The sequence below is a fragment of the Lynx canadensis genome, chromosome A1 (genome assembly GCF_007474595.2).
Source record: "Lynx canadensis isolate LIC74 chromosome A1, mLynCan4.pri.v2, whole genome shotgun sequence".
In the NCBI taxonomy this organism is placed as follows: Eukaryota; Metazoa; Chordata; class Mammalia; order Carnivora; family Felidae; genus Lynx; species Lynx canadensis.
Genome location: NC_044303.2, coordinates 51,131,317 through 51,151,303, shown reverse-complemented (window position 1 = coordinate 51,151,303; position 19,987 = coordinate 51,131,317). Strand labels below are relative to the sequence as shown.

General features: G+C 42.1%; 1 protein-coding gene across 1 annotated transcript; it reads right to left on the bottom strand.

Moving 5' to 3' along the window:
• Positions 1–516: 516 nt before the first annotated feature.
• On the bottom strand, positions 517–9,857 carry ACOD1 (aconitate decarboxylase 1). Its single transcript, XM_030312161.1, has 5 exons — positions 9,782–9,857; positions 5,948–6,109; positions 4,847–4,936; positions 3,388–3,593; positions 517–2,499 (listed from the first exon to the last, which is right to left on the bottom strand). The coding sequence occupies exons 1-5, from the start codon at positions 9,788–9,790 to the stop codon at positions 1,554–1,556; spliced, it is 1,413 nt and encodes a 470-aa protein (XP_030168021.1). The 5' UTR covers positions 9,791–9,857; the 3' UTR covers positions 517–1,553.
• Positions 9,858–19,987: the final 10,130 nt, after the last annotated feature.

Genomic DNA, 19,987 nt, shown 5'->3' with positions numbered 1-19,987 from the left:
CAACCATAGAGATAGAAAATGGATCATTGGTTGCTAAGGCTGGAGGTGGAAATAGGGATTGATTGCAGACCAGCATGAGGGTTTTATTTGTTTCTCTGTTTTTGGCATGATAGAAGTACTCCCGGGGCTCCTGGCTCACTTAGTAGGTAGAGCACGTGACTCTTGATCTCAGAGTTATGGGTTTGATTACCTAAGATTACTTAAAAATAAATTTTTAAAACATAAAAATAAAATATTTAAAAAAAATGAAGAGAAGTTTTCCAAAACTGGATGGTGATGATGTTTGTACAACTCTATAAATTTACTAAAACTCATTGAATTGGACAAAAGATAGATGAGTTAATGGTTTGTAAATTAGATGCTAATAAACTTGTTAAAGATTGTTTTTTATGTATACATAGTCTCTGTATTTTTTAACTGAACTATTTAGTCCATTTATTCTTCTTGTAATTACAGATATATTTGGATTTTTTCCTATCATTTTATATTCTATATGTTCTACCTTTCTTATATTTCTTTTCCTCCTCCTTTCTTGCCTTCCTTTGGTTTATTTTCTTTTTCCTAATTCCATATTTCTCTCTCTGTTAACCTGGAAGTGGTATATTCTACTGTTGTCTTATAATGGTTACCCTGGAAATGTCAACATGCATACTTACAAATCAAAGTCTACAGTTAATAGCTTTGCCCTTTTCTTGAATGACATAAGGAATTTAGAGCACAATTATAGTAACTCCCTGCTTATATGTATTGCTAAAGTTGCAATTTTTAACCCCGTAAGACATTTTTATTATTTTACAAAGTCAATAGTTATTTAATTACCCACATATTTTTTGCTGTCGTTCTTTATTACACGTCAAACTCTTCGTCCATATTTTTCTCAAAAATTTTTTTGTAACAAAACGCAGTATATTGTAGTGGTTAGCAGCATGGCTTCCAGAGCCAAACTGTTTTACTTTTTATACCGCTTTTTATTTCTGCTTTAAACTGAGGCAGAGGGCTACCCAGTAACACGCTTAGGGTCACATCCAGTAAGTTGTAGGGGCAGGATTTGTACCCACTAATTCCTTATATTTAAACCCAATAGCACCCCCACTACTGTGGGGGGCTTGTAAAAAACCATGGTCCAAGAAACATGTTGGTGGCACAATAGGCCAGAGCCCTTGTTGACTGTCAGCAAACTTACATGTAGGTTCAAATTCCTCCCACATCTTAAGGTTCATGAAGTTCATAAAGAACTCCTCTGTAAAGATTAACCTTACAAGCAAATCAGAGGTGCCTTATGAATACTTATAAAATCAATTTCTCTGTGTTTCTTGCATATTTATTATTTTTCTTCAGGTAATTGGAACTGTCTTGCAGAATTTATAGGAAAAGACTCCTTCCATAAAAATCCAATTCTGTTTCTGGACTCTGTCCACCTTGCTTCACTTGTTCCTGGGCAGAGCGATAGTAAACCCTTGCTCTATAAAGCAAATCACTGATTTTTCCCCAATATAAAGTCACTTAGATGTTGGTAAGCCTCAGGAGAAACTGTCTGATGAAATTGTTGGATGCTAGATAGATTTTGAAACCATCTCCGGTGAAGACGGTCCTTTCAGAAGAGTGGTTAGGACAGAACAGTCTTCTAGGTCTTCTAGGTTCTCTACCATCTCTGTAAGTCTTTCTACTGTATCACAGGACAGCACGCTGGAAGCATTGGCTCTGAACTTCTCCCGTAGGTCCTCCTGGCTCAATGGCTTCCTCCAATGGCCATAGAAGGTATCAGAACGCTCTGTGAAGGTGGCTCCATCATTGAGAGTGACACTTATCTCACAGTATAGTGTGTTGAAGCTTGGCAGGTTGTCTTGAGGGTGCTCCAGCTCCACCTTACTGAGCAACTCCCTCACCTGTGGCCTGTTGATCTGGCATTTGTGGAATGATGGGACAGTGATGCCGCCATCAAGCAGTGTGGCACAGGCCACAAACTGGAAGGAATGACGAGCCTCATGCTCTGAGTCTGGGAAGGGCCTGTTTACATACTGGACATCTGGAATTCTGAGCACAATTCTTGCAATGCGGTCAATGGGAAGCAGGGCTCTGTCTGTTACAAGGTGCTTTCTCACAGATGCAGCTGCGTCTGCCACCCAGTGGGTGGCCAAATGTGCAGGGAACCGCTTGAAGGCCACATCCTGCTGGTCCAGCAGCCAAGTGTGGGAATCTAGGTTTGGAAGAACTTTTGGGGAATAGTTGGCATAGAAGGCCCCAAACCCTGTCTGCATGTCCAAGATTTGTCTGTTTCCTTGGAGACCCAGCATTGCCAGAAAAGCAGCTTCCATCCCATGCCTGGCAGCATTGCCGATATGAAGAGGCTTGGTCTGAGTGGCAGCGTTTGCTATGGGTGCCCCGGCATGAGAAACAGCAATAGCCAGGGCCTCTCGGCACTTTGTCATGCTGAGCCCCAAAAACTTGGATGTAGCAGCAGCACTACCCAAGGTTCCTACCACTGAGGGGGGATGGAATCTGGAAAGCAAAAAAGCAAAGAGTTGGAGATTTACAGACCTCAGTCAGTAGGAGGCAGTATGGTATGATAGTCGGGAATGTAGACAATGGAGCCCTGCTGCCTGGGTTCAAATCTCAGCTCTACCACGTACTGGCTGTGTGATCTTGGGAAAGTTATTCAACTTGTCTGTACCTGTTTCCTCTTACATAACATGGTGACAATAATATCTGTCTCATGGGGTTTTGTGAGTTTTGAATGAATTCACATGCTTCCATCAGTGCCTGATACAATAAATTCTTTATAGTTATTGCCAGAAAGGCAAAAGTTGTTGCTTGCTGAAATCCCATGTAAGTAGCTATAAAAATGGAGGGCCTTGCAGAAATTGAAAATTCGCCCAGTATTCCAATCTACTCCTCTGCTAGCAGGCTGGATCAAGTGGAAAAATAAATATAAGATTGAATCACATGATATACCCAGCATGTGACTATTTTTGCTCTATGGGTTGAACAGTCAGGTTCAGGATCTTCTGAATGTTCTCAATCTGAAGGACCTCAGCAAATATCAAAGTAGATTCTGCTCTGAGATGAGATTAGGAATATTCAGAGTACCTTGGGTGCCAAAATGACGTGAATCGCCCTAGGATGAGAGGCCCCAATTTATTTTATGGTTGTGGTTAGTTGATTCTCTAAACCCAAATGGGATTTTTCATTATTTCTTCTGGGGTCATACCTTAGTATATGGATATATGGTTTGCTGTGTGGCTGGAGAATTGACTTAGCTCTCAGCACTAATGTTAATATCTTCAGCTGATCTAACTCACCTCTATGTCAGAAAGCTCTACAGAGAGAACAGTGGACAAGTCAAGGGGGAATGCATCTACCTCTGGATGGGGCAGATTCTCTCCCTACCTCTTTGGTATGTCATTGGCTTCCTTGGAGAAACGCAGTAATTGGCCTTGCACTTCAATCCCAACATTGAAAGCTAAGAGCAGATCAAGGCCAGAACACTTTGGACTTGGAGGCAGAGCTTCTGATAAAGCCAGCAGGACAGGAAGGACCGCTCCAGAAGGGTGGGTGGCAGGATGCCATGTATCATCAAAATCCATTGAGTGAATCTATGTAAACATACACACACAAACAACAACCAAAAACCAAATTAGATTTACCTGAATGCAATGGCTTTTGGACCAGTAAGGGTTTAATTTAGTAATAACTCTATTTGATATGAGATTTTTAGCTCTGATTATCTGAAAATAAAACCTGTAAACCGGCTGTAATTCTTAATCATATGGCGGGGTACTGGATGTGCTGTCCTCTGCTTAGGGCAGGCAAGACTTTAGGGAGCAGCTAGAGAGCCCCAGTGAGCTTGGCTCTTACGCAGGTAGCCAGAGCTCTCTGCCATAGCACCTGGAAAGAGTGCTTAAAAACAAAGTTGTGAAGTTAGGCGGCTGTTCCTCTCTTCCTCCCCCACCCTCCAGACAAGTTGCATGAAAGTTTAATGCCATTTATTCCATATCAGGCCATATATTTTTGTACCTTTTTGTTATGAAATAATTTCAAATTTACAGGGAAGTTGCAAGAACTCTCAAACCCAGATTAACTATTAAGGTATATTTTAAAATCATTATTTTCTGCTATGAGGTTTTATTCCTCTTCATCCTAGCCATTTGCTTATCCCTGATATGAAATAGTAATAGTCAGAAGTTCACTTAAAAATTGATTTCCATGTCTCTTGGGTGTGGCTGATCTGGACACTGCTTGCTGGACATTTACTCTGAGATACACTATTGCGTTTGCCTTTCAGTATTCTGAACTACTGTCCCACAAAACATAAAACTATCTCAGACATCCCAACACATTCATGTCTAAATTATATCTTGTATATAGATACAGACTGCTGCTGACACACAGACAAAGCATAAACATTGTCAGATGAAAAGTGCTGATTTTTGCTTCAGAAAATATAGACACCATATGGCCACTGTTTCTTTCCCAGTAAATATCTGTTGAATGAAAGGATGGATGAAAAGCTGGTTACTGAATAAGAACTGGTAGTGGCCACAACAAAAGGAATTGAGTCTTGATAGCGGGTTTTATATTTTTTGCTGTAGATGTTCAAAGTTAGATACCATAAGGGTATATTTAAATAAATCCTCCAACTGATTTCCTCTACTTCACAATGTGTTTGAAAAGTGTCAGTTCACTGTAAAGCATCAATAACTACATAGAAGAGAGGGCCGACCACTTTATCTCTCTGAACCTCAATGACTTATCAGTGAAACATGGAAATTGAGCAATTTGTGAGATATTTCCTGGCTCTGAAATTATTATGATTGCCTAAAATTAGAAAAGATGTAAACCTCCTTACAGCCACACCGTTCACAAAAGCAGCATATGTCGGCGGGAGCCTTAAGTCTGGCTGACCCCAAACAGTGCTGGCCACATTGGAACTGTAGATCTGAAAGAAAGGAATATCAATCAGTAAGACAGAGTGGAAACACGGCATGCCAAGTCACCATTTTAAGAGCCATTCCTCATCGTGGAGGCATGACTTTAAGAGTCCTTATTTGAAAACTTCATGCTAGATGGCAGCCTTCACCATTGGATTTCTCTCTTCCTTGTAGAAGAATACCCAACTTTGTCCATGGAAGGGAGAGGAGATGCTGTTGCTCTATCCCAGACTGTGATCCACAGGTGCTCTAGCGGATGGAGTCTGAATTTACTCTTGTGTATTCCTTGAGGGTAAATACTGGCGAAGGTGGACTAATTGTGGAGAGTGGGTATCACGTCTACCGCATAAGCACCCACTCTCTGCTCAGAGTGCCGAACCAGCTTTTTTCCCAAGAGACTCTTAAAGTCTTTGCACGAATGAATGGTAGGTACTATTGGGGTAGATGTTATTGCTTCTAGGACTCTCAGGTAAAAAGTTCTTTATGTCATAATAACAATAAATTATGTGATATTGCTAGTGTTAAAACTAGTCTTAAGGGGCGCCTGGGTGGCGCAGTCGGTTAAGCGTCCGACATCAGCCAGGTCACGATCTCGCGGTCCATGAGTTCGAGCCCCGCGTCGGGCTCTGGGCTGATGGCTCGGAGCCTGGAGCCTGTTTCCGATTCTGTGTCTCCCTCTCTCTCTGCCCCTCCCCCGTTCATGCTCTGTCTCTCTCTGTCCCAAAAATAAATAAAAAACGTTGAAAAAAAAAATTAAAAAAACTAGTCTTAAGATTGGTCTTTAGATAGTAACTTAGTAAAAAATATGGATGAATATTAAAACTCAGATAAATAGAGCATAGAAAAGCATAAAGCCATATACAACAATGCTATACACACCAAGTAATATCTCTAAAATGAAGAGTAGAGTAGTAGTAGCACATGAGCACACATCTCTGGGCACGTTGGTGGGTATGACTCACGAGCAGGCATATGTGTACACTTGGTTTTACCTCTCAAGTAGACGCTGAACTTCTTACCTTACTATATTCACTGGCTTTGTGAAACACTTCTGTATTGGTTCCCAGGAAGCCGACACCCAGAGTATCCAGAATCATTCTTTTGCTTCTCTGAATGACGTGGTCTGTCAGGTGCTCCACTGTCAAGCCATGGATCACTCTGGCAAAGCTTTCTGTGACAGACTTTAAAGGGAAGAGTGTTAGAACAGTGCTGTACTCACTTTGCATTTGCCCATTCCTTGCTATACAAGAGCCTGAGGTACTATTATGTGAAGAGTTTCGCTTCACAAGGAGAAACTCAGGTGATCAACTTAAGTTCCGTTCCTGAAGACTGATGAGTACTGAGCCTCTGTACTGGATGTGTGAGGCAAAGAGATGTGGGAGTGCACAATATCCAGTTTCCGTCCTCAGTCCAGCCAAGAACACAGACTAACATGCAGATGATGGTCACAGAGTGGGTAGGCTATGGAGGAGGGAAGCACAGAGTTAGGAGAGGATGGGAGGGACATCTCATCCATAAAGTGGGCATGCCTAAGTGGGGGGCAGTGCATTCAGCTAGGAGCTGCCGTTATTAGATACATGCCAGGCATCGTCCTGCCTGTTGTAAATACAGTATCCATTTAATGCCACGAGTTTCTGGGTAGGTATTATGAGCACCACTCGCTTTGCAGGTGTAGAGACCCAGATGTGGAAAGGTGACATCACTAAGTTCCACAGCTCTTAGGTGGTAGAGTTTGGACACAAATTTCTCTGGGTCTAACTCCAAAAGTGAGCATGTAATTATTAAGCCACATTTCCTAAAGAGGAAAACAAACCTCGAAGCACCTGGGGTTCTTGTTGAAAATGAACATTCTAGTCCCTACTCCAGACCTCCAGAATTATCCTACCCCTTACCCCCAGATGAACCAGAGCTTTGCAGGCATAACACAGGATTCTGTGTTTTCATTAAAATATTTAGGTGATTCTTAAATGTTCTAGTGCTATTATGTCCAACGTGGTAGCTACTCTCCACATTGGCTATTGAGCATTTGAAATGTGGCTAGTCCAAACTGGGATGTGTCATGAGAGTAAAATAAACACTGGATTTTGAAGACTTAGTAGGAAAAGAGGAATATAAAGCATCTCATTAATAATTTTAAAATATTACATGCTAAGATGATAATATTTAGGATATGTTGGTAAATGAAATACATTTTTTTATTAAAAATTTTTTAAGGTTTATTCATTTTTCAGAGACAGAGAGAGCATGAGTGGGAGAGGGGCAGAGAGAGAGGGAGACACAGAATCCGAAGCAGTTTCCAGGCTCTGAGCTGTCAGCACAGAGCCCGACATGGGGCCCAAACTCACAGACGGTGAGATCATGACCTGAGCTGAAGTCAGATGCTCAACCGACTGAGAACGACTTGAGAACGACTTCCCATTCATTCTTGTTGATGGAGATTACCTGAAGGCATGGATACCTGGGCTGGCTATGAACACTTAAGGGAGTCAGCAGGTGAAGGGGCCTGGGACAAGGGTGGAGGTTAAAGGCAGAGGTGCAGCATGGGCGGGGCTTGGAGACGTGAGAGGATGCAGTGATTTGGGCCAACCCCAGCTTCAGAGCTTCATGCAGGGGCGGAGGTGAGAGGGATTCGCAGACTTGGACCAAGCTGGGGAGGTTCCACTATGCTGAAGACTTCCTGTCAAAGGGGCGCCATAGTGCTGTCTTTAAAAAGGTAGATGTGATCAGAACTGTGTTTTGCAAAGCTCTCTCATGTAGTCTGTCATGTAGAGAATGGGTCGAGGGGTAGACAAGGGCAGGTAAGGACTGCTGCAATAGCCCGGGTTCGGGATGGGGATATGGCAGTGCCATTTGCCAAGAGAGGGAGCACAGGAAGAGGAGCAGCTGAACAATGATAATGGGCTCACTGTGAACTTGCTGAATATGAAGTGCCTGCTGAATATGGTCGTCCTAGCGGAGAAGACCATTCTGCTTCCACCCACAAACCAGATAATAAAAACCCGCAGACTTATTTGCATTTCATAAGCAGCAGAGTACTTTGCAATTCCTTTAAATATCAAGTTCTTCAATGTGTAGGCAATTATTTTGTTTTCTACACATCTGCATAAGAGAACATCTATTATGTATAGCTAAAAGCATCCACTCTTCAACTGTGTTTCCCTACATGCCTAGCGCTTAGTACTGCCTAGTAAATGCTAGGTGGTTTCCCTTTTCTGCTCTGAGTATTGTATCATTGTACAACCTCCTTGGTCTCTCTGAGCATTAGATATGTCAGTTTATTTATTTATTTATTTGTTTATTTATTTTAAAGTTTATTTATTTATATTGAGAGAGAGAGCAAGCGAGTGGGGAAGGAGCAGAGGGAGAGGGAGAATCCCAAGCAAGCTCTGCACTGTCAGCGCAGAGCCTGATACAGGCCTCGAACTCACAGACCCTGAGATCACGACCTGCTGAAACCAAGAGTCAGACACTCAAGAGACTGAGCCACCCAGGTGCTCCCAGATACCTCATTTTAAAACATTAGCTATAGGGTAAGGAGTTTCTGAATTGGAAGATCCGGGGTGTCTAAGAATAGTGCCTGCACGGAGGTACAGAGATGGATCCAGTGCCCAGCTACAAGTCCTCAACCTGGCCACCAGCTAGTCCTATATTTTCAGTCTTCAGATGCTCGAGTCAAGGAAACCCTGCCTTTTTCAAAAGGATGGACTACATTGTATGTCTCTGAAGCTCTGGTAGAAAGGTGAGGGAGTCTGGGGTGGGAGAGAGCAGGAGAGAACATGAATGGGAGAGAGAGGGTGCTGGCACAGGTGTTTCTAATTAGGATGGAGAATAACAATAACTTTGTCATGCTGCTAGAAATTTGGGTAAACATATTTAGGGGCAGAGGGAGGCAAGGAGGAAAAAGCCCTGGCTTGATGATCCACCAAGTAAAACTTGGAGTTTTGAGAACTGGTTAGACCCCTTTTCTAAGCAAAATGACCTTATTTTTCAATGTCTCTTTCCATTCCCACAGCTCCCACAGTTAAGGGCATTTGGTGATTGGTTGTTTACCTCTTCAAGGTTAGATCTGACCTGGGAGTGCGTTATGGGGAAAGCTGTATGCCTAGGGAGGATTTGTTGTCGGGGCTCCAACATGGCACCTGGAAGGTGACTGTGGCATCCATTTGCATGTTCCCATGGTGCTGGTGACCTATGCAGGTAGGGCCCCATGGGGATTCCCTGACAAGTTCTGAATAACACCCTGTGTACCAAAGAAATGGCTCCTGAGGAAGGGAGCATGAGAAAATAAACATGCAACTGCCCCACTGTCTGTAGTCCATCTATTTCTAAAATACTTCTTTTGGTCTTCCTGATTTTCTCATGACATTTACATTTCTTTTCAATAACATGCTGTGATTAATGTATATATTAAGACAAAACATGCAACCATTTGATAAATATTTCATGACATCTTACTCTGTGTCTGGCACTGTGCTAAGCTCTCTAGAATACTAAACCAAGATGTTACGATTCCTGCCACAATAGGATTATCTTCTCCAGGAAACTAAGGACAGTAAACAGATCATTACAAAGGCAATCTGGCCATGCCATAATGGATATAGACAAGACTGGGAGGTTACAATTCAATGAACTTGCAATGATTCGTTTTCTTCCTAATTGTATGCAACAGAATCATGTCTCTTACTGGTAAAACACTGATGAAAAACAAGATGCAGTTAATTAAATAGCGCAGAGGCATGAGAAATGTTAAAATGCCATTTTTTGAAGAAGAAGCAGGAAGCTCTAAGGAAATTGAGAAAAGGAGAGGTAAGCTAGAAAACCGATTTAAATAAGCACATAAAATATAACAATACCTTGAGCATCGTGTTGAAAGAGGAGGCTTATCTCAGGAGTGAACTGGAGGAGTAATTTCACTTGCTAGGTGACTCCCTTTATACCCTTCATTCTTTCCAGCCCATTCTCTTTCACTTCATTCTGACGCTAAAGTTTCCATGATTTCAACACCTCCCAAGTACAATTACTTCCACTTCCTCTCAATGAGTTGTTTAACCCAACTGGAGATGAGGAATTAGACAAGGCTGGGAAGTAATGTACAAATGGTCAAATGATTTCTCATAGATATCAGGGAACTGAATGCATCTTGTGCTTAGATGCCATACATCAAAAGCAGAAAAATTTGCACTCTTTTATTCAGGTATTCTCACTTCTAAAAATTTATCCTAAGGAAATAGGCATGGATGTATAGAAAAAGACTTAGCAAAAAATAATTCACAGATTTGCTTATAAGATTAAAAATCAGAAACAATCAAATGTCCCCTGTGGATTGGTTAAGTAGAATATGGCATGCATGGGGGCGCCTGGGTGGCTCAGTTGGTCGAGAGACCGACTTCGGCTCAGGTCATGGCTTGCGGTTCGTGGGTTCAAGCCCTGCATCAGGCTTTGTGCTGACAGCTCAGAGCCTGGAGCCTGTTTTGGATTCTGTGTCTCCCTCTCTCTCTGCCCCTTCTCCACTCACACTCTGTCTCTGTCTCTCTCTCAAAAATAAATAAACATTTAAAAAATTAAGAACAAAAGAATATGGCATGTACAGTGTTTAAGGCCACTCATCTTCCCCTTCCATTTCACCCCCGTCGGACACCATGGTCTAGGGACAGATGTGCCAGCCTGAGTTCCTGACAGCTTGAGATTAAGAAGGGCGTTGGGAGTTAATCACACTTTTCCCCAGCTTGTTCACTTGTTTGCTCCTGCACTGCATTTTTGCATATACAGGTCTCCAATTCCTGGTCCTCTGCCTGGCTCCTCGCTTAGGATACACTGCCTGCTTCCCTGCTATTATTGCCCAAAGACACTGGCCTGACAGCTTGTTCAGACCTCTTTGCTGATAATCAATCACTGTGGCTTGGCTAGGCTGGACCTCGCTCTGCTTCTCTGGGTAATTGTTATTTCCCTTGGGCTGTCTAGTCTTGGACAATTGGTTTATGCTCATAGTGGTACAGAAGACAGGTTAGTTAAAATCTGAAAAATTCCTAAGACCATTTTTACATGAAATGAAAAACGGGCTCTGATGACTTCAACCGTCTCACCGTGGAAAAGCTTTATAAAGGAATGATGAGTTTTATCATATCTGATGAGCTTTCGCAGAAGTGCCGTCATTTAGCTTCTCTGGGCTCAGATTTTGCCAGTATTTTTTTTTAACTGAAGGATAGTTGACGCACAATGTTACATTAGTTTCAGGTAATGTAGTGATTTGACAACTCTATATGTTATGCTGTACTCACCACAAGTGTAGCTACCGTCTGTTATGGGACCCTGGAGTATCTTCCCTATGCTGTACCTTTCGCCCCCCGGACTTATTCATTCCATAACTGGATGTCCGTTATCTTCCACTCCCCTTCTCCCATTTTGCCCATTCTCCCCACTAGTTTGTTCTCTGTATTTAGGGGTGTGTTTCTGCTTTGTTTTGTTTTAAAGATTCCACATGTAAGTGAAATCATATAGTATTTGTCTTTCTCTGACTTATTTCACTTAGTATTATACTCTCTAGTTTGATCCACGTTATTGCAAATGGCAAAATCTCATTCTTTTTTATGGCTGAGTAATATTCCATTATATAGAATATATATTATATGCACACACACCATATCTTCTTTATACATTCATCTATTCGTAGACACTTGGGCTGCTTCCACATTTTGGCTATTGTAAATAACACTGCAATAAACATAGAGGTACATGTGTCTTTTTGAATTAGTGTTTTCATTTTCCTTGGTTGAATACTACTAGTGGAACTACTGGATTATGTGGCATTTCTATTTTTTTATTTTTTGAGTAATCTCCATACCATTTTCCACAGTGGCTACCCCGATTTACATTCCAGGTTTTGCCACCATTGAATTCAGAAGAAGAGCTGGTTCAGTTATTTGCTAGTTTAATTACTTTGTACTTTTGTGGAACTGTGACCAATTTAAAGACTAAGGGCTTCTGTAATTAGAGTCACTTTCTAAGTATCCAGGGGCTTAAATGATAAATTGTACTATGATGGCACCTCTCCAATCAAAAAGGATTGTTGAATTCCTTTTGTCTTTTGCTCTTCGCTCTAAGTAGAAGCCAGGGTGATTGTTTTTCAATGCAAATTTTCTCTTCCATCCCTCTCCCTGGGGAAAAGCAATGTAGGGCCAGCCCCGTGGAAGGCCCACACAGGAAGGAACTGAACACACCTGCTCACAGCCAGCCTGGACCCTCCTCTTTCCATAGCAAGTCCAGTCTTCAAAGACTGGTCCTGGCTACCAGCTTGACCGTGACCTTGTGAGAGACCCTAAGCTAGAGCCGCCCAGCTAAGCTGCTCCAGGATTCCTGACCCTCAGAAACTGTTTAGGCAATAGATGTTTGTTGTTTTAAGTGGAAATGTCTTGAGGGTTGTTACACAGCAATAGATAATTTATAAACTCCAAGCTGTCAACCAGCCTTACCCAGGCCCTTTGGATCTGAACCTAGTTATGTCTTTCTCATATTGGGCTTAGCATCTTCCCACACCCAAGGGACCAAAGTATTCATCATCCTAGGGACCTTTGTACTATTACGGAACCAGGCTGGGTCGCTGGTGGAAACACCAAGTGGCACTTGGAGATCTTGGTGGATCGGAGTCTTATTTTACACCGGTGGACTCAGAGGAGATCCCTCGCCAGAGATCTGAGTCCTGAGCAGAAGCAGAGGGGACAATTTGTATTCTGTTCGCACCACAAGTGAGTGGGAAGAAAAACCCGGAAGGGGAGTCTTCGGGCAGGGACTGGAATTCGCCTCTCGGCCCTGTCGGCCATCTTATAACGGATTTGTCCCTGTCAGTACCAGAGATTCCCTGTCACCACACAACTCTCTTATCTTCCACCTAAGTCAGAGATTCCAAGTCAGATGAGTTTGTCCTCCAAGGGACTTTTGGCAATGTCTGGGGACATTCACCAGATTTGTGGCATCTAGTGGGTAGGGGCCAGGGATGCTGCCAAACATGCTGCCATGTACAGGACAGCTCCCTACAATAAGTTAACTGCTCCAAAATGTTAATAATATCCCAGGTGGGAAACCCCTATCTAAGTGCAGAGGCCACATCTAGGAGCCCTGTGCAACATTCTAAGTTTAGCTCAACATGCCCTACCTGCATGTCCCCTTGGGGCACAAGGGCCTCCTGATATCCCTTATTAGATGGGAAAGTTCTGTTTGGCAGGAAACTGACTTACCCTGTGGATGACCACAACCTAGGAACTCACACAGGACTCCATACATGTTACATACAAACATACTTACATATTATAAAATTTTGTTGAATACGTTAATGCAAACCCGATGCTTTCAACAAGTCAGTCATACTATTACATGAATGAAATTTAAGCCCTCTTCATTCCCAATGGAAGTGGCTAGGAAGATTTTTTTTTTAATGGCTGTGGCTTTTATTCTAGTAGCAAGTAGAGTACAATGGACAGATCTTTATCTTGACAAGAGCAGTGCTAGCTGTAAGGGATTGCTTGTGACTATGAGCTGTCAGAGGAAATCAGGAATATTTGAAATGGCAGATCAGAATGTGAGAATTCAGACTATTTCTAAAAAAGAAAAATCCCATAAGCTGATCAATTTTGCCCAGATTAGCTACTTTGGTGCACTTGAATTTCAGTTTCTCCTTTTCCTGCCTTGCCCTTCCTGTGCTGCTATTGAGCAAAATCTGAGTCTGTCTCCAAACTGTGATGATTAAATTTCATTTTCTTGAAAGCTTATGTTTTATCAGAAATCCGTCACACTGGCAAGCAGCCAGGGTTTGTCTCCCTGATCAGTTCTTTGTTAATTCATTTGGGATATTTGAACACACGTGCCATGACATTGGTTCTGTAAAACAGGAAACTTTGGGCAAAGTGTATTTAATTTCCTTAAAACAACAACAGCAACCATGGTAATAAGGGCCATCAACGTCTTCTCCATGACTTAGGCCATTATCTGTCTGCCATTGTTCTGGCCCCATTTTCTCCAGACACCAGGCAAGAAGATAAAACCTAATTTTAACAGGGAAGATGAAAACTTCAGTAAGATTCAAGAAAGAGTATTTTAAAACAAGATTGAAGAGAATGCCTCACAGAGTGAAAGGCTGTCTTGTGTGTATATATTCTCTATATGTTCCCTCTGTGTGTGTGTGTGTGTGTGTGTGTGTGTGTGTGAGTGTGTGTGTATACGAGTGTGTGTGTGTAAACTTTACCAACTTATTAAAGTTTGAATGGAATTTTGCAAGTGCACAGGAAGGGATTAGGTTCCAAGGACTAATTCGTGAAGTGAAGAATGTGAACAATTGAACGAACGTGTGGCTATAAAATCATTGCTCAATGCAATTGACTCAACATACTTTATTGTGAAGAAATCTTTCTTTCCATTTGTGGAAAGCTTAAGGTGGTTATAATTTATCCTTTAAATCACTCTACCTCAAAGAAAAGTATTGTTTGTAGCTTTCCTCATAAAATAGCCCATTAGTGTTTCTTAGTTAACTGGCAAGCACGGAGTGATTATCCATGCCTCTATTGTTCTGCAGCAGATGCTGGCTAAAAGTAGAATAAAATGGGTGGATGCCTTCTTTGAATGAATCTAGCAGACATTTAAAACATATTCCATGCAGACATTGTCTATGCACCTTTTCAGACAGAATAGACCTAGATAGTTTTGTTCTTTAGAAGCTATATTTATGGAATTGTTGTGGTCCTCAGAAAGAATGTGCCTAAGCATTTCAGCAACAAACATCTAGCTATCTCCTTTTGATAATTCCCATTTCATATGAGAGGCTTTTTTTTTTTTTAGATGATCAACTCTTTCTTCAACTCAAAGAAATTTTCTATTATTTTCTTCATTCAGTTTCCTGTCTTTTCTCCTTCTGAACGTATATTAGGTAGATATTGATGAAGTTTTGGGGGTGATTGTGGAGTTCGTGGGGTCTGGAGCTGAGAGCCATGAAAGAATTCTTGAGACGTCTTTGGTGCAAAAAGGTGATTTTATTAAGGCAGGGAGACAGGACCCATGGGCAGGAAGAGCTGTTCTGGACCCTCTGAAGAGACTACTTATACATTTAGGAGTTGGGGGAGGTAAAGTCCAGAGAAAGTTTCTCTTGAGATTTTCATATGCTAATTAAGACTCACAGGATACTGAAGGCCTAGCTACTGTCAAGCTAAGGCTGTTATTCCCTCTAGCAGAGCATTAACATTAGGATGGTAGGGCATTCCTTGAGAAATGTTTTACTCTGTATTTGCCTCAAGTATTTATCAATGGGCTGCAGGTTATAAGGGAATTTAATTCTACCATTTCCTTCTGCCTTTGTTTCCCACATCAGATATCATGTCTCTTGCAATTGGGTGGAAGCCGGTGGCACAGAAGGTAAAAGAATTCACCTGAAGAAAAACAAAGGAGGTAGAGTTTATTAAATATACCACAAGGGAGCAGTGGGCAGGACAGCAGAGGAGAGGCTGTCTGCTGTGAGGCAGTGGCAGGGGGCTACTTTTAAGGAGGGAAGGTGAGGAGGTGTGGTGACGTTTGGAATTTTCCCTTTTTTGGTAACTGTGTCCAGTGTAAGTAGTCCACTGGTCACTTAGGGCCTATGGGTATTTCAGAGTGGGTCCACTAATGGCCCTGTCTGTATTCAGCCAGGTGATCACTGTGGCCCTTTCTTCATCCCATTGGTCAAGCCTGTTTGTCTAAAAGTAGACTCCATGCTATCCTTGCCCCAGGAACTCATCCACCTCCTTAATGCCCACGGTGCATAAGCTACCGTATTCTCTACTTAGATGCATTGGCTAAATTCTTATTTTTTTCCCCATAAATTACCTTTATTTTGTTAACATTTTGGGTTTTTTTTCTATGAAAAACATGATGCTAATTTACATCACAATACAATCAGATATTCCTGGATTTAAATTTTTTTTTTAACGTTTATTTATTTTTGAGACAAAGAGAGACAGAGCATGAACAGGGGAGGGGCAGATAGAGAGGGAGACACAGAATCGGAAGCAGGCTCCAGGCTCCGAGCCATCAGCCCAGAGCCCGACGCAGGGCTCGAACTCACGGACCACGAGATCGTGACCTGAGCTGAAGTCGGACACTCAACCGACTGAGCCACCCAGGCGCCCCTCAGTATTCCTGGATTTTAAATTTTATATCCCAAACACATCAGCCTTGTCTGTCAGTAATGTGGGTGAAGTCTGTAGCCTCCAAGTTTACTACACAACAAAACACAGCTCTGGGAATCAACAAGGTGACAACTAACAGGCAAAACTCATGATTGTTATGTTTCAATGAGAGAAAAATTCCTGACAGCTGAAATGTCTGTCATGACTCATCTGAAGTATGCAAATTAGCTATGTACTTCCACTTCTGGGTCTTTATTTAACTTTTTAGGAAACTATTTAAAATTAGAGTGGCCTCATGTGATGTTTCTGAGATGTGGTGTTTTCCTTATGGTTACATGGGCTCTGTCTTCTGGAATTCCTACTTGGCTCTGCTCCTTCCGTTTCTCCCTTTACACTTGGGATCCACAAGAAAAGTATCCTTTTTCTGTGCTTTAACATTCACAATAAAATCTATTTTGCAAACTTTTTCAACCTCTTTGACTGTGTTTTCATTCCTTGAATCGGTGTTACTCTTTTCCCCATCAACTAAAAAAATTGTCTTGGTCTCAGATGTGTAAAAATGGGAAAAGAAATGGTTACAATCAAGAGAATCTTTTATATGTGAGAAAACAATGTGCTAAGGACTGTGGATGTGTAAGAATGAGATGTTGAGGAGATATAACTAAAAACAAAATCTCTCAATGCAGAAATGCCCTCCATAGAGGTAACAGAGAAAGAAAACACTTATATTATTGAGTAAGCATTTAACCAGAATACGATGCACATCCTAGGCTATCCCTTAGGAGACTGCAGATGAAAAAGAATCTTACCTCCTTTTATAACCAAGCAGACACAACCTGTTATATACATTTCTCAAAATAAACAATAACTAGTCCTCAAATCAGAGGTCTTGACAGCACCTTTTGTCTCACATAGTTCATTTACCTAGTGGTAATTTAGGTACCTAAATTTCTCTAGTAATGGAGGTGACTGTCTAGGTTGGCTAATTGAGTTTATACAAAGCAAAACCAAACTTCTTGGGTCTTTATGACAGGAGATGATAGTTTTGCAACATGGAGCACCCATCAAAGTTAGGCTCCTATCTCCAACAGACACTGGGAGATCTGGGAACTATCTCCCTTGGTGTTTACATTTCAGAGATGGTTTCCAGCTTCCTAAGAAATATTCTTGAATCAAAAAGCTGACAAAAGTCCTATCTAGCTTTCAAAAGGATTTATATACATTTTAAAGAGAGGAGAAAGTACCTATAATTTTAATTTTTCTAAGGAGGGGAGGAGAATCTCTTCCCTTATTAGTAGAAGGGAGAATTAAGCTTCTTGTATTATTATTGTTGCTGTTTAAAATTTTTATTTGTCTTTACAAAAATAAATAGTTCAACCTTCCAGGGACATGAAATAGAGACTTTAAAGGAGAACTTTGTAGAGCAGTGTGCATGGAATGAGTGGCTTATTTTATTATTATTATTTTTTTATTCAAGAATGTTTACTCTTGAAAGAGAGAGAGAGAGAGAGAGAGAGAGAGAGAGAGAGAGAATGAGCCGTGGAGGGGCAAAGAGAGAGGGAGACAGAATCTGAAGCAGGCTCCAGGCTCTGAGCTGTCAGCACAGAGCCTGATGCAGGGCTCAAACTCATGAACTCATGACCTGAGCTGAAGTTGGACGCCTAACAGACTGAGTCACCCAGGCACCCTGAATGAGTAGAGACTGAATGACAGTAAGAGAAGCAGAGTTCCAAGGGGCTGAGGCCAGAATGGACACTGAGGCAGAAGTGCTTGGAAGGCTCCACAGAGCATGCAGGCCTTAGGCTATGGGGAGGGGATTTGGATGAGCAGGGTGGGGGTCTGGCTGAAGGGACCATGACAACCAGCTTCTTGTCCTCGACTTCTCCCTATTTCCAAGGAAGGAGGCATGTCTTGCACCCCAGTGCTTTTTCACTTGCTCTGTGGTGAGAATAGGAGCTTCCTTCTGGCAAAAATTGGGAAGAGTCAAGGGAGGGGAATTTGGAGGCAGAGGTGGTTAATAAATTTCCCTTCTTTCCTTCCCTTTCTAACCAAGGAGCCATTAATGGCTCTAAGCAGGGATACCTTCTGGCATAAGTTTGCTGAAGAAATCTCAAAGCCTTCAAGAATTTACATTTGCCTCTCTTCTCTGTAAACTTCCTGGTTCATTGTGCCTGGTTGTGAAGAATTATAGGGAGGGATTCACAGGGAACACATTATTTTTAAAAACATCCTTCACTTTTTTCAGTGATAGAAAACAGTGTGTGTGTGTGTGTGTGTGTGTGTGTGTGTGTGTGTGTGTGTGTGTGATGGGGAGAGGTGATATGAGGGTTTGGGGGTGAGGTGATTAGGGTGGAGGGGAGACTGGGAATTGCCCTCTTTGGGTCTGTGGAACATAATGTACTGGAAACCTATGATGGTTAATTTTATGTGTCAACTTGGCTAGGCTATGTGTTGGGTCAAATACCAGTCTAGATGTTGCTTTGACGGTATTAAAAAAATTTTTTTTAATGCTTTATTTGTTTTTGAGAGAGAAAGACAGAGTGAGAGTGGGACAGAGGCAGAGAGAGAGAAGGAGACACAGAATCCAAAGCAGGCTCCAGCCTCTGAGCTGTCAGCGCCGGGCCCAGTGTGGGGGCTCAAACTCACAAACCATGAGATCATGACCTGAGCCCAAGTCAGACGCTTAACCAACTGAGCCACTCAGCACCCCGAAGGTATTTTTTAGATGAGATTAACATTTAAATCAGTAGACTTTGAGTAAAGCAGATTACATTTATTTATTTATTTATTTATCTATCTATCTATCTATCTATCTATTTATTTATTTATTTAGAGAGGGAGAGAGTGTGCACAGATGAGGGAAGGGCAGAGAAAGACAGAGAGAAAGAGAATCCCAAGAAGAATTTGTGCTATCAGCCCAGAGCCCAATACAGGGCTTGATTGCACAAACTGAGATCATGACTTGAGCTGAAATCAAGAGTCAGACACTCAACCAGCAGAGCCATCCAGGTGCACCCACCAGCCTGCTCTGCAGATTTCATACTTGCCAGCCCTTCACAATCACATGAACTAGTTCTCTGAAATCTCTCTCTTTCATTTGAATGAAATCTAATCACACACACACACACACACACACACACACACACACACACATACACACACATGTTCTGTTGGTTCTGTTTCTCTCGGGAACCCTGACTAACACAAAATTCCCTCAGGGCCAGCAGATTCCATATCATTTGTCTTTGTATCTCCAGTACCTTTAATAGTCTCTGCCTTGTTCTGGGGGCTGTGTGAAGGAATGTGAGGGAGGACATAAATGTGGACCCTAGGTGAGTATGGTAGCTCAAAGTCCCTACCCTATTCTAGTTTTTGGACAGTTGAGAAATTGCATTTCAGCCCTGGGAGTAACACTCTGCCTGTGTGTCCTAAAATGGATGGCCGGGGCTTTCCTGAAAGTCTCTGGAGCTGCTCTGCTTCCATAGACTTCTGGACCAGTTTCAGCTCAGGAGCTCACCTTGGGGAAGGATGAACGCTGAGTGACCATGCTGGATCCAGCCTGAGTGCTGAGCTCCACCGGGGAGGGATCATCTCACCCCTGTTAATAGGCTGGGACTTAGATCAGAATGCCATGGTGTCATTTGACACTTTGGATGTTTCTTTATGTTGTAAGGCTAGATACTTTCACAATGTATGGTCCTTCCCTAGGCCAGCGTGGCTGGGAAGTTGGGCGAGGAATGATATGCTGCTTGCTGAGTGTGGAACTGGAATAAAGCAGTGGCAGAGATTTCAGAGACATTCACCAGGACATTTACAAGTCCCTGCTCCCACACAGTGGATACTTGTCCATTAGTCTTCACCAGATGCAGTCTTTCTAGGTCACCCTAGCCAGTCTCTATTTACTTCTTTTTCTTT

Coding starts and splice junctions, on each gene's coding strand:
- ACOD1 (XM_030312161.1), bottom strand. Junction 4,937..5,947: donor AAGCCAGTGAATATAGTAAG/GTAAGAAGTTCA, acceptor CCTTTCTTTCAG/ATCTACAGTTCCAATGTGGC. Junction 3,594..4,846: donor CTTTTGTGAACGGTGTGGCT/GTAAGGAGGTTT, acceptor ATGTTTACATAG/ATTCACTCAATGGATTTTGA.